Source organism: Penaeus monodon, chromosome 16 (assembly GCF_015228065.2).
Source record: "Penaeus monodon isolate SGIC_2016 chromosome 16, NSTDA_Pmon_1, whole genome shotgun sequence".
NCBI classification, from domain to species: domain Eukaryota; kingdom Metazoa; phylum Arthropoda; class Malacostraca; order Decapoda; family Penaeidae; genus Penaeus; species Penaeus monodon.
In genome coordinates, this window is record NC_051401.1 from 8,192,183 (window position 1) to 8,207,195 (window position 15,013).

At 48.4% G+C, this 15,013-nt stretch overlaps 1 protein-coding gene across 1 annotated transcript; it reads right to left on the reverse strand.

The window, feature by feature from the left end:
• Positions 1-4,509: 4,509 nt before the first annotated feature.
• LOC119582929 (neural-cadherin-like) lies at positions 4,510-11,567 on the reverse strand. Its single transcript, XM_037931442.1, has 4 exons — positions 11,491-11,567; positions 8,875-10,471; positions 6,176-6,374; positions 4,510-4,563 (listed from the first exon to the last, which is right to left on the reverse strand). Exons 2-4 carry the CDS (start codon positions 10,398-10,400, stop codon positions 4,510-4,512), a joined length of 1,779 nt encoding a protein of 592 aa, XP_037787370.1. The 5' UTR covers positions 10,401-10,471; positions 11,491-11,567.
• Between the last annotated feature and the right edge of the window lie 3,446 nt (positions 11,568-15,013).

The window sequence follows — 15,013 nt, forward strand, 5'->3', positions numbered from 1 at the left end:
CTGCTTTCCCTCCACACCCGTAACTTGCTTCCATGCGAACACTGACAAACACAAAATAACCTATTGATTTCCGAATGCTCTTTTTTTTGTTTTTTTTTTATATCGAGGAGGCGGCAAGGTGACATTCTGTAACCCGGATTCCTCTGGGTTTCGCTTCTTCCTTAACTTCTTGACTCGACATACAACCGGCTGCTGGCGTCACGCATCTTCTCGCGTCAATACCATCTTCACCAATTAATGTATACGCCCTCGCTCTTGCACTTAATTGAACCCCTCTCCTTCTCCCTCCCCCCGCCTCCCTCGTCCCTCTCCTCCTCTCCTCTCCTCTCTTCTCTTCTCTTCTCTTCTCTCTTCTCTTCTCTCCTCTCTTCCCTCTCGCCTTTTCTCCCCTTCCCTCAAAGAAAAACTCTGCAGGAACTTGATATGGCGTTCCTTATCTCTCCAGTTTAATTCCAAAAAATAATTATAGTCGAACGATTCCTGCTCTTTCGCAAACGATTCCTACTCCACAAGCCGGAATGCGACGGAGATGCAGGCACGTGCGCATAAGCATATTCGCCAGCGTGTGCTTCCGAATGTGAGTGTGCTCCCTGAATAAAACAGTAAAATCGAGGAAATGCAAATGAACGCATGAGTGGGCGTGTATGCCCGAGTGCCTGTTCCCTCTGGAGAGCGCGCCTGGAAGTGTGACTCAAAGCGACATCGTGAACCGACGACGCCCCACCTTTCCCCTCCATTACACATCCCGGCACAAGCCTCTTGGACGCCTCAAGGGGACGCCCGAGAGGAGGCCTCAAGCTCTACCTGACGTTAAGGTTGTACACACAGGCTTGCTATAATAGGATTTCCGATCTAGGCGCGCGTGTTCCTGAAGGTAGCCTACTTGGAATTTTTGTTCGACCCAATTTTCGCGTTCGTCACATTGTCCCGCTTCTCGTGAATTCCACGCCTTTCTCCCTGCTCGACTTTACATCCACTCCCTTGATTTATTCATCTCTGCCCCCCCCCCCATCTCTCTCTCTCTCTCTCTCTCTCTCTCTCTCTCTCTCTCTCTCTCTCTCTCTCTCTCTCTCTCTCTCTCTCTCTCTCTCTCTCTCTTATCTATCAATCTTTCTTCCTCCTTCGTTCTCACCTTCTCAACCTTATCACCTCGCATCCTTTCCATCACATTCTCCTTCTCCCCCTCCAAAATCATCTCCCCTCCCTTTCCCCTGCCCCCCCCCCCCGACCCTGCATCCCCAAGCGACCCAGATCAACAAGGTCATTCCCTGGCGTCTGGAAGGGTGTGATTAAGGTCGCGTCTGGAGTGGGAGCTTCTCGGAACCTCGGCCGCGCCTGGAAAATGTTTACATGCTGAGTCCGGGCTTGCGAGGCCAGGTTAAGGGTCACCCGGGAAGCGGGAGGAGGGGGGAAGGGGAAGGGGGGGAGCAGGATAGGAGCAGGGGAAACAGGGAGAGGAGGAGGAGGAGGAGGAGGAGGAGGAGGAGGAGGAGGAGGAGGAGGAGGAGGAGGAGGAGGAGGAGGAGGAGGAGGAGGAGGAGGAGGAGGAGGAGGAGGAGGAGGAGGAGGGGGAGGAGGAGGAGGAGACACACGAAGAAAGAAAGAAAGAGAAAAACCAACAGGGAAAAACAATGACGAAACAATGCACATATACCATAGGATAGTAACAAGAAACAGCGTATATCCTACCAGAATCAGAACTGGTCGAACAGTCCGACGTAACGAGCTGGGCGGCCAAAGGCAGAAGGCCACCGGGATGGAGGGACAGCCGCATCCGAATCCAGCGGGAAACAAACGAAAGTTACTGAAAGCCCGAAGCCGTACAGCAATCAAGAGGCAAAACCCAGGGCCGACGCGTCACTTGTGTTCCGAAAAATAACGTCATTAGTATCCCAACAGATTTCATTAACAACGCGTAAATGGCCACGCATAATTACCGCATCAACAATTTATATAATGCGGCCGTAGCATTAGTAAAATTACCGGAGCAGTCACATGCAATGATGCAATCCCTCCACCCCCCACCCCACCCCAACCTCCTCTGCCGCCCTCACTCCTTTCCCCTTTTTCTCTACCGAGCTGCCCTTTGCCTTCTGTTATCGGCCTTCCCTGTCTTTCACAGTTCGGTATATTAATATGCAAAGACAATACAACACGCACAACAGTTTAACTAGAAAAACTCAAATGCTAAAAAACAATACAAATGCTATACATTTCCGTGACGTAAGATCGCCCTGACAACGTCCCTCGCCATCGCCGGGGCTACGTTTCTAGAAGGTCCCAATCCAGCCCTGACGGTGCCACTCCCCCTCCTCCCGCCTTGCCCTCAACTCCCCCACATGCTCCAACTTCCGTGAACTACCGGTCAAGCCTGATTACCGTCGCTTGCTGTAAAAAAACAACCCCTGCATGAAAGTCGCTTTCGAGAACTCACATGACAGCGCTGACACGCTTGTCACTCACCCATCACGAAACCCCTAGTCACCTGCGGCGCCCTTTAGCGTATCCACACTCCCCAGCCACGCCCACTTTTCTCGCACGCTCGGAGCTTTGCCGCCGACTTGACACGCTGACAAATACACGTTAACCGAAGAACATTCCAGTCGCCTTTGCCCTTTCTCAGAAACGACCTCCGCTTCCACAAACCCCATTCCCCTCGCCCCCTTCCCCTCACTCTCACCGAACCACAGCAAAAAGCAAAAATGTAAAAAAAAAAAAAAACGAACAACCCACAACAAAAACAATGTCCTAAATCAGTTACGCAAACCTTGTGATCCCGTTACCTTTCATGCGTCGCCTTCCATCGCGTTTCTCTCTCTCCCTGCTCCACTCACTTGAGCTCGCCAGCCCACTCATTCGCTCTCACCAACCCACTCACTCATCCCCTCCTCTTCTCTCCCTCTCACCTTGCTTGATTACCCCCCCCCCCTTTCCCTTCCTCTTCCTTCCCTTTTCCTCCTCCCTCCTCTTTCTCATTCCTACATTCCCTCCCTTTTCCTCCCTCCCTCCCCAAACTCCGCCCCTTCCCTTGGCCTCCCCAGCCCCCACACCATTTAAATGTACTGTCCTCGACAGCCAAAACAAACAGCTCTGTGTAGCAACAAGCAAACAGCTACCCCGCTGGCCCCCGGAGTAGTTCCAAAACGACATAACTTTTATCGGATATTGAATTTCATAAAAACAAGAGCCTCGGTTGGTGCGCATGTCGTGTGGCAGTTGTGGCAGAGACACTCTGTACTGGGATGGGAAGGGACGGGGGGAAAAAGATGGGGAGTTGGATATAAAAAAAAGGATAAAGGATGGAAAAAACGAGAAGAGGAGGTAGTGGAGGAGCTGGGACGACATTACAACATATGGGAAAGGCAGGTAAAAGACTGCAAGCGAAATATAGAAGCTACTGTTCTACACGAGCTAAATATAAATAATAGGACAATATTGCCCTTATGGCGCCTAGCACTGCTTCCTACCCATCCACGGTCCCTTCGCCCGCAATCACTGCCATCACGTGCTAGACAGTCATTTGCCCATTATTATCTAACCACACCTGCGCATATACACACATAAAAGGGGTTAACCGTACACGTGCGTAGCGGATCTCACGCACACACATACACAGATTTTTTTCACGAAAATCTTCAGCTCGCCGTGAACTCGCAACGTTTGCATTCTATTAACTTTGCAATGTGTGCTGCTGCCTCGTGACCCCGAGGGTACATTGCACGTCTACGCCGAGCTTGTTTAGTCTGCGAGAAGTTCCGCCGATACACAAAAAGTTTATACCGACTTTATTCAAAGTTACGGAGCGCCCGACCCCCTGCGCAACCCTGATCAAACTCAACCCTCGAGAGAATCCGCGGTCGACGCGACAGAATACGACTCGACAACCGGACGGCTTCTTGGAAAAAGTCTACAGTATATATATATAACCCTCCATCGATATATTTTTCATTTACCTTCAGCATACCCATTTATAACCAATGTGACAGTACATTCGTCCTACCTAAACCCCATGACCAATGCAACTACTCAGCTCTACACCCATAATCACCTAAGTAGCCATCCATACAAGTCTAAAAGCAGCTCCTCTTCCAATCCATCTTCGCCTAATCCACCCGCAACCGAGGTCTTCCTACAATATGTACCTTCCGTGAGCGAACTCTTACGACAGAGACGCCCCCGGACTAACAGACGCGATTCACCTGGACATACCTGTTCTGTTACATCATGGTGTCCGGCCTGGCCTCTACCCCCTCCCCCGCGGCCAGCATACCTTGGCCGCACCGTGGGAATGGTACACCGCACTGGATTATCCCTTGCCCCTCCTAGTACTCGCCCCCACTAGCCTCCACCAGCACAGGAATCTTCTTTGTGCTGCTTCCAAAATACTTGCAAGGCACTTTTTTATAGTAACCTTTTAATTCACACAAGTCCGCCACTGGTGGTCAGCTGATCTCGAGGGGAAATGACAAGAAAACATTTCCGACTTCGTTTGATCACGACTCCCATCCATTACATCGTGAGGGTACCAACATATGCAAACGAGATTAGATACGACAGAGCCATCTGGTAACCACGAAAAGGGCGACTCAAGCGAAATCCATGAGCCGCTCATCACACTCCCTCACCCGAGTTAACAGCTGATCACACCGCTGACCCCCCCCCCCTTCTCCTAAGACGGATCTCCTTCCCTTATTCCACTGTTTCAATCCTGGTGTGACGTAAGAGCGAATTATTCTAGAATAACCATTCAGAGAGATAAAACTACAATAGCAGACGAAACAAAATGCTAAAGTAAGAATGAATATGAGCCCCCCAGAAGCCATGTCGCAGGAGCATACGACCGGCGCCGCGAGTGTGATTCACACTGGGAAAAGCTTATGATAATGGAGGTTCTGGGGAAAACTCCGAAGAGCCCGTTAGCAATAATACAAGGCCTTTTGCCAGTGCCACAGCCAGCTGGGGGGAGGGGGGAAGGCTGGGCTTCAGCAAGAATAGCGGCAAGAATGCGCACCGCTCCACAAAGGGCGACTGGGCGACTTGCACAAACAGGTAAAGGCATCAAAGAAATAAATTCCGCGACGAGAGAGGACGTCTTGAAACTGCGGCGCGTTCGTCTCCGTCTGACCCCCGGCCGAAAGCAACGTCCGAAAGGCTGGCTGACTCACACAAGCGCAACAAATAAGTCGGGGGAAAAAAATGCAACCGCGAGATGAAAGAGGCTTGCGAACATCAGGCCGCATTGCGCCGACTTGAAATAGTCTTGAGTTGCATTTTTCCCCTTTTTTTCTACCTCTCTTCCCTTCTCCTCCTCGCCCTCTCTACCACTCGCATTTTCTCAAAACGTCAATTCCCCTTCTTTTCACTAGCACCTCAACCCATTTCAGGTCTCCCCACCTACCACTCGTCATTCTCCCATGTACCACACATTTAAAAATAAATATACATATACTTCTCTCTCCTTTCCCCGTCATCCACCTCACCCAGAATCCTCGCATTTCTTTTCATTTCCCTCCACGCTTTTTTTTTTCTTCCTCCTCCTCTCCACTTGCAACCAAACAACAACAATGTGTGCAAGGATGCGGTGCCGGCCATCAGCATATTGGGCTCCTCGCTCACGCCCTCGGCCGGTCCCCCATTCCATTTTTATCCTGAAGAGGAGAGGCAAGGTCGAGGACGAGGAGTGCGGGGAGTGGGGGGGGGGAGGAGGAGGAGGAGGAGGAGGAGGAGGAGGAGGAGGAGGAGGAGGAGGAGGAGGAGGAGGAGGAGGAGGAGGAGGAGGAGGAGGAGGAAGAGCAGGAGAAAGAGCAGAAAAAAGCAGGGGAAAGACCAGAGGAAAGGAGAGGAAGGGCTGGGGGAGGAGGAGGGAGAAAAAGCATGGGAGGAGGAATAAGAAGCAGAGGAAGAGGGGAAGATGCAACTAGTGCAAGCCGTGTGTGAGTGAGTAACGACGGGGGATAGGAGTAGGTGCCACCTTCACTATAACTACAAGCGCCAAACACAAGTAAATGGTTGAGGGGAGCAGTGGTAGTGTTGAATGACACAGGAGTGAAGAAAAGGAAACCCGCTGCATCGCGAATTCGCCGCACGGCTTTCCCGGCGACACTTAACAGAGAGCTGCTTCCCCCCCTACCCCCACCCCACCCTTCCCACCCGAACCCCCTCGCGCCGGTAGGACCGTGACGGTTGTTTCCGGTAACCTCTTGATGACCTCGCTCTGACCTTCGTGCCCTCGCCAACGTCCCGGCGAGTCACGTCGATATCGCGTTACCACGGAATACTTGACTCGGTAACGTTGGCACTGCGGGGACCAGTTACGGCACCAGGTGTTAAGGGTCCATCTAGCTGTCAGGGGGATATGCCCGTGTCGGCTTACGCTGGGGCGACATACCACTACACACGGGCAACAGATAAAAAATATATGTAATCTCCTTAAGCCGCCGATCCAAGCTTTACAACGCCCTTCTGGACACCATTTCCTTTGATACTAACATCAGAAAGGGAAAAAAAATGTGGAAAATGTAGGCCAGACACGATCATTATGCATGAGGCTTAATACCGAAATGACCTGTCTTTTATAAAGATTTCCCTCGAGTCGAACTAAAAGCAGGAGGAGGAATACTTGAGAACAGAGGAGAAAGGAAGGGAAAGATGATAAAATGAAATCTGGTTGAAGCCAGAAGGTTGCGGGGAGATAATAAGGTAGAATGGGGGGAGATGAAGGGAGGATAATAAAGGCGAGTCAAGATGTCTTGGAAGGGAGAGAAGGAGAGAGGGAGAGGGAGAGGGAGAGGGGGGGAGAGAGAGGAGAGAGAGGAGAGAGAGGAGAGAGAGGAGAGAGAGGAGAGAGAGAGAGAGAGAGAGAGAGAGAGAGAGAGAGAGAGAGGAGAGAGAGAGAGAGAAAGGGAGGGAGGGAGGGAGGAGGGAGGGAGGGAGGGAGGGAGGGAAGAAGAAGAAAAAGAAGAAGAAGAAGAAGAAGAAGAAGAAGAAGAAGAAGAAGAAGAAGAAGAAGAAGAAGAAGAAGAAGGAGGAGGAGGAGGAGGAGAGAGAGGGGGGGAGGAAGGAAGAACGGGTGGAGCAAAATGGAGAAGAGAGAGTAAAAGAAATAAATAAAGAAGCGAAATGAAAAGCGAGTGAAAAGAGTAAAAGTGACAAATGTTTACTTCGCAAATAAAAAGTTATCCGGCCCTGTTTGCTCACGCCGCCTGCTATGACCTCGGTCGGTGTGAAACCGGATGAAGTATGCGAGTGGGAGCATGGCAGTTCGCGGGCAAAATAGTAAAATGCGAGCCTAAAAGAATAAAAAAACGAAAGAAAAGGTAGTGAAAAGATTAAAGTGCAAATTACTCGCATAAAAAAGCAGATGATCACGCGCCAGTGGCACACGGACCGCAAGCAATACCCGGTCCGGGGACATCGGTTAGTGGGGAGGCTGGAGCACCCGCGTAGTTGTCGACGGCAAAGCAAAGAATTGCCAGATAATGACTTACCAAGCAAAAATGAAATGATTCCAATTTCATCTCTTCTTTTCTTCCTCATAGCCGTGCCTTACGTCGACTCTAATCACCAAGTTCACGTGAACCCGCAAACCATACTCCATCCCGATGGGCCCATCGTATCTCGGCAGCTTCCACACCCACTCTCTCAACGCCGCACAAGCAATAAGCCAGTATCACAGCTTACTTCTCTCACTCCTATCTCTCACTCCCTCCTCTACTTCATCACTCATCTCACTCACTCACTCACTCACTCACTCACTCTCACTCTTCTCTCACTCTCACTCTCACGCCTCCTTTAACTCCGTTTTGATAACTTTCGACGTTCCTCTTCCTTTTATCGAAACATTCTGCTCTACATCTCTTCCCATCAATGGCGTGTCAAGGGCAATAAAGAAAGAAGCATCGAGAACGGTGAATCCTTTCCAATCTCTTACATGAACTACATACATACAACAGACAGACAACACATGACAATACAAAACAGACACATACAAAGAGTGACAAAGACAGACAGAAGCAGACGCGCTCGCACACACACAACCAGAAACAGACAGACAGTATATAAAATATAAAATACACAATGGATAGAAGCTGAAAGAAAAAAAAGAACGAAACGAGGAGAGGCAAGGAGGGAAAGTGGGTGACCTAAGCCGAGATCCTTCGCGACCCGTGGATGAGAGAAAGGGATGAGAGGGGAGAGGGGAGAAGAAGAGAGGGAGGAGAGGGAGAAGGAGGGGGAAAAGATGAGGGAGAAGAGGGAAACGGGAGAGGTAATGGTGAGAAGGGGAGAGGGAGAAGTAAGGGAGGGGAGGGAAGAGGGAGAGGTAAGGGAGAAGAGACGGAGGGAGAAGCAAGGGAGGAAAGATGAGGGAGGAGAGGGGGGGAGGTTTAGTGCGGAAGAGGGGAGAGATGAGAGGTGGAAGAGAGGACAGGGAAAGGGGAGAAAGGAAAATGAAGAGAGGATGAGGGAGAGGGAGATTCAGAGGTGAGAGAGGGGGAGGTGGGAGAGGGAGAAGAGAGAGGTAGCGGAGCGGAAATGAAGGGGAGGGGAAAATGAACGCGACAAATTGGTCTGTGGCCTCAGGAGGGGGACTTGTTTCTTGCAAAAGGGTATCAAAGCACACGACCACTCTCTCGCTTGCAACACAAGAATCGATTCTTTCCCAGGCGAGTTACGAGAGAGAAACAGAAATAGAACACAGGCAATATCTAAACAATAAAAGGGAAAACCAAAGGATGAGAAGCTGAAACCCAAGTGTCACCACCACCGCCATGTGGACGACAGACTGGCCGCTGTGAGTAAGACGGACAAAAACTGGTCTCATCGCGTCGTGCGGTTGTCAGTCCGCCTCATCCCTCCCCCCCTCATCCCAAATACCCTTCTGTACCATTTAACACGAGCGCCAGCCAACCCTTCGCGCCAACAATACAGTCCTCTCTCGTCTGAATGATCTGCAAGGGCACAGGTGACCGAGTCGATTTTATTAGCTTTTTTTGGTCATTTTTCTCTAACTGGCTGACCTGCCCTTTCGTTGGCGCCTGCACTCTTGCCGCGCCTTGCTGAATGAAGGGGGAAATAAAGATGGATCTGTACTCACCATTACGATCGTTGTTAGTGATGGTCACCCAGAAATCGATGGTCTTCTCAGGACCGAGCTCCTCGTAGTCCCACTTCTTCTTGACGCGCACGGCACCGTTAGCGTCCACTTCGACCCAGGGGTTGTCGTCGCGGATCTTAAACGTTTCCCACTGAATCTCTTTCTCGAGTTGGAACACAACCTTGCCCTCGACGGCCCCGTCGGCCTCGGAGAACACCAGTTCCTTCGTGTGCCTGAGCTGGCCTCGCTTGACCCTGGTGGCACTGCGCTTGGAGAGCGCGTGCTCGGGGTACAGGTCATAGTCCATGTCGTTGGTCTCTCCGGTGAAGAGGGAGTCGCCGGGGTAGCGGAATTCGATGTGGGCCTTGGCCAGGGTGTCGGAGTACAGGGTGGGCTTGCGCTTGTCGAAGGCCTCCAGCTCCAGCTCGTACACCATGGTCTCCGGAGGCTCGATCAGCATGATCTCGCCCGTCTGCGGCACGATGGTGAACGTGTTGGACGGGTAGGCGAGGCGGTACACCACCACGTCGCCGTCGCCGTCGTGAGCTGTCACGCGACCGATCTTGTCAAACCTCGTCACGTTGAGCGGCACGAAGAAGTAGAACATGTTCTGCGTAAACACCGGCGCGTGGTCGTTCATGTCCAGGATGTGGACGTTGATCTTGGCCTCCGCCATGTCCATGCCCTCCTTGTCGTGGGCGCGCAGGGTGAGCTTGTACATGTCCTGCGCCTCCCTGTCCAGGCTCTTGCGGGTCACCACCGTCGGGATGCCGCCCACGTGGTGCAGCGCAAACACAGAGTGACCGCCCAGCAGCTCGTACTTGACGTCCTCCTCGCCCATGGCCTCCAGCTCGTCGAGGCCCTGCAACTCCGTGCCCGCGGGCAGACTCTCGTACACGGTGGCGTCGTACTCTGGCTTGAGAAACCGAAGCATGCTCTGGTGGTCCTTGACGGCGACCCTGATCACATAGACCTGGCTGTCCCCGTCCTCGAAGGTGGTCGCCACCCGGAGGGTCACCGTCTTCCCCAGGAGCGGCACCAGCTTGGCCACCGTCATCACCTCGCCGTTGTCCAACACCGCAAAGTAATCGGAGTACTGAGTATCCATCAACCGGTTCACGACCTGTCCCTCTTTCAACTTGATTTTGTGAACGATGTGAGCGGGTGCCACATCGTGCGGCACTGCCACACTGTACATAATTTCAGGCAACACCTCTGCATTCACACACACCACGGCCACTGCAGCCACCAGGGCTACAGCTGCACGCCGTATCAACACACTGCGAGGCAACATTGTACCGTCCATCGCAACACACTTCACTGCAACATTCCACAACACCCTAAAACCACAACACTCCACTTCATAGCCTTAACAATCTGAAAAGAACAAAGAAAGAACATTAGTATCTGGAGGAATGGCGGGGCTCTTGCATTCAATACATTATACATGCTTTACGATATATTAAGCATGCGGTAATATATCTTATGCGTGAGGGGCCATGCCGGTTTGGTGAATGAGTTCATTCATCACATGATACAGTCTCTCACAACTGGGGAAAAAACAATTTAAATTTATAATTTATTTCGAAACTATATAACTACACACATTCTACTACTTTAATAAGAGTGAAAGTTATCCTATATCTTGCAGGGAAAGCACAAAATTCTATTCAATATGAGGAGTAGTGACCCATGTCGACCCAACACAGATAGTGAACAATAAAAGTCGGGCAATAAATCAATACACACTGCTTGTGAACGAACTACTCCGATCTCTACAATCCCACATTCGCCAGGTGAAATGTGAATGGTGTGCGTGAATTCCCTTTATCAAAATACAGAGGAAAGGGGGGAGAGAAGATGGATCCAAAAATGATTTTCCGACCGCGCTTGCGTTATACAAGTCCTTCGGCGAGGGTGAATTCCGCTGAGTCTATCTGCAGTTCCTTGAGCTGGCCGGTATTTCGAGGTATGAAATGCCCTGAGCACCTGGGCATGTTCCAGCGTGCCCACCTGCTTCCCTCTTGCCCCGACTGAGGTCACACTACCGAGGGAGTTCAATTTTCACACAAAAAAAAATCTCTTTCTATCTTCACTTGCGCACCACTTGCTTTCGGTTCTGTCTCCGCTCGCCGTTCCACCTTGTTCGCAACACACGAAAACACAGACTGCACTCGTAAAGCGCCCCGAACACAGCAAAATGAGTGTTCCTCCCACCCAACACAAGGTAACAACCACAGCAGGTACCAAACCGATTCTTGCCGCCACTGCCATCTATGTTTCACTTCACATTTGCGTTCCCGCCGCCGTCACTGTTATTCCATCACTTAAGAATCACTGATCAAAATTTCAGCCTTCCATTTCCGGCACATTCGATGCACAGAGCACACACTTACCACAGATTATCTCTAATAATCCGAGAGCGACTCACAACGACTTCCCACCACACTCAGCCATGACCGTTTGAAGTCCTCTGGCTCTTCCTCCCAAGCGTCTCCCTCCCCGCATAGCGCAGGTGCATACGGCAGGCATCTGTTTTTCACATTTTTACCATCTATTATTCGCATTAATGCTGCGAAATGCATTTATTATCGAACTTTGAATATTTTTGTGCCTTTTTGGAATAGTGGAGTGAAGAAGTGGGCATCCCAGAAGCGGCAGGAAATAATGATAAGATAAAACAAGAAAATCGCATCGATTGTTGCCGGCGCGCATGTGCCAAGTGTGCGCAAGAGAACTCATTGAGTGATTTTTCCACCATTTTTTGCGTTCACAGAAAGCCCTAAAATGACGGATTCGTGTGAGTAAAAATAAAAGGTGACGTAAATATTAGACAGAAACACATTTAACTGGAAATAAAGAGCGTGAAATAATTAGTTCGATGCCGGGGGGAGGACATCGGCGAGTGGAAGAGCTACTATGGAGGTGAGGGAGAAGAAGGGAGGAAGAGGAGGGGGAGGGGAGGAGGGGGGGAGGTAGAGGAGGATAGAAGAGACTGGGGAAAGGGGGGAGGAGGGGGAGAATAGGGGAGGAGAGGCAGAGGAGGAGGAGGTAGGAGCAGGGGAAGGAACGGAGGCTGAGACCCCAACACCCGGATCAAAGACCTGGCGGGCACCTGCTATACCTCACCCATTTTCTTTAACCAAGACGCTGATGATGACGTCAAGCGTTTCTTTAGAGATATATCGGGTGCAAACTTGGGCTATTCAAGAGCTTGCAGCCAGACTTCATGCATTTTTCGCACGTGGAGGCTTTAGACGTTAACGTAGTATGTTACGAAGAAATTAAAATGATGTCCGAATAACCAACGACGCGCAACAACAAAGAACTATTAGTTAAAAAAAAAACTTTCTTTAAACCGAGTTATCGCATTCAGTAAGTCGAAAAAAAATATACAAAGAAGATATAAGATACACACGCTACTTCGTGTAAATAATTTTGCACAATTGCTCGGATCTCGCGTGGAGTGCGTGTGGCGACCAGAACGGACGTTAAGACCCAATGGGCAAAATATGAACTAGGGTCGTCATTTGAGGGCACGATTTGACCGGTAAGCTTGCGCAATAGCATGACTCAGATTTATGTTGCTTCTCTGTCCGGAAATGGGAAATTATTGTTGTAGGAGTAATTCTTGGTTTCTGTTAGTCACTCGTTGTTTATTTGTTTAGACCTTCATGTTGGTGTTGATGACTGAAAATTTAAAAGTTTGGTTTTCTAAAGTACTGGAAACATACTTTTATTTCTCTTCAGATTTATAAATACATATTATTTTTTATGAGGTATATATACGGCCTGGAATTATATTTTATATTAGGATAGTTAATAAAAACGGACTGCCAGCCGCGACGCGCGACGCCGTCGAAAACTCTACGGCATCTCATCGCCACATTCGACAGGAAATTCCCGCCCAAACCAAAAATTTCTATTATGCTTACCCACAAGTTCAGAAATTTAATATATCGGTTTTCCTGAAATATGATCCTTCTTATGAATGCTCATAAATCTAAGTTTCAATATGCTCCTTCGTTCTTTTTTTTGCAACAATGCTTCAAGATACTCTGCTATTTTAGTGAACTTTAACGTTGCGTGTGTCTGCCTTACTTTGCACATGTCTGGTAAGCAGTGTTTTGCAGGCATAAAAAAGTCAATGGATCCTCTCGTGCATCTGTTAGTAATTAGATATACAGTATTATGACAGCATTACATTTCTATTATTAAATGCATTGGGGTCAGTTACTTCGACTTTTCATGTTATATGATGATTTCTTTTTATCACAATCTTCTTAATCTTACATCACCTCATTACGTACCAAGATAAGAAATACCCAGATGACGTAAGTTTGAGTAATACGAAAGTCAGATGTAATATAAACTGGATATAATTCCCGCAGAAAATGAATGGACAGAGTTTTGTGGCTGCCCTTGGCCTACGCCCTTTTTTCAAAGCCATCGAGTTCAGTAATTCTTTCTATTGTTCGAGAGACAGAGACAGAGACAGAGAGAAGGAGAGAGAGAGAGAGAGAGAGAGAGAGAGACAGAGAGAGAGAGAGAGAGAGAGAGAGAGAGAGAGAGAGAGAGAGAGAGAGAGAGATGGAGGGAGGGAGAGGGAGGAGGGAGAGAGGGAGGAGGGAGGGAGGGAGGAGGAGGGAGGGAGGGAGGAGAGAGAGAGAGAGAGAGAGAGAGAGAGAGAAGGAGAGAGAAGAGAGAGAGAGAGAGAGAGAGAAGAGAGAGAGAGAGAGAGAGAGAGAGAGAGAGAGAGAGAGAGAGAGGAGAGAGAGAGAGGAGGAGGGGAGGGAGGGAGGGAGAGAGAGAGGGAGGGAGGGAGAGAGAGAGGGAGGGAGGGAGGGAGGGAGAGAGAGAGAGAGAGAGAGAGAGAGAGAGAAGACAAGAGAAGATAGTGAACGAGTGAGAAAATTATAAACAAACAGACAGGAACACAAACCGACAGATACACAGACAAAAAAAAGTCTACACTCCATAATGCTATCTCGACCAATCAGCAAACAAAAACAAAAACAAAAACAGATGACAGTAGGAGCACAAAATCTGGTTCAAGCCCAGACGACACTTGATGACGCTGAACTATGCAAGGAAAGGCCAAGTCGAGGCAAGGTGGCCGGAATGCACTGGCTTGCTTGATCTTGTGCACGGATCTCAAGCATGCAAGCTGTTCCCTTTGCAGCATCGTTGCATCCCGACGCGTCACTGCTTGCTTCCTTGCTTGGAAGAATATTAATCAATGTGAAGGCGCCGATGTTTTTTTTATGGTTAAAGCGATGATGAGAATGTTTTTTGTTGTTGTTGTTGTTATCAATTTTGTAATCATCGGTATAATTATTAGTATTATTATTCATATAATTATTAACATAGCTATTGTAATCATTGTTACTATTATTGTGATCATTATCCTTATTTCATTATTATTGTTGCTATCATTATATTCATTATTACCATTATTATTATTATTATTATAACTTAATTAATTAATATTATTGTCTTATCATAATTATCATGATTACTGTTATGTTATTGTTATCATCGTTGTTATTATTAACAACAGCATCAATAGCAATAGTATGATTATCAGTATCATTATTATAATCATTACCATTATTATTATTAATGTTAATTTATTATCATTATCATCGTTCTTGTGATGATTATTATTATCATTATTACTATTGTTATTATCACTATTATCATTACCATTATTATTGGTATCATAATTATCATTGTTATCACTGGTGCTAGCATTATTATCATTACTATCATAATAATTGTTATTATTGTCATATAATATTATTTTCATGACAATAATAATAATAGTAATTATCATTACTATTATTTTGTTTGTTTTTTATCGATATCATTGTTATCATAATTATAATTATTTCTAATATCATGACCATTATTATTATA

Excerpts from the sequence above, each read along its gene's own strand:
- LOC119582929 (XM_037931442.1), bottom strand. The coding sequence starts at position 10,400 with ATGGACGGTACAATGTTGCCTCGCAGTGTGTTGATACGGCGTGCAGCT. Across the intron at positions 6,375-8,874 it reads GTGTTAAATGGTACAGAAGG|CGTAAGCCGACACGGGCATA; the intron begins GTATTTGGGATG and ends ATGTCGCCCCAG. Across the intron at positions 4,564-6,175 it reads TACCGGAAACAACCGTCACG|ATGGCTCTGTCGTATCTAAT; the intron begins GTCCTACCGGCG and ends CGTGGTTACCAG.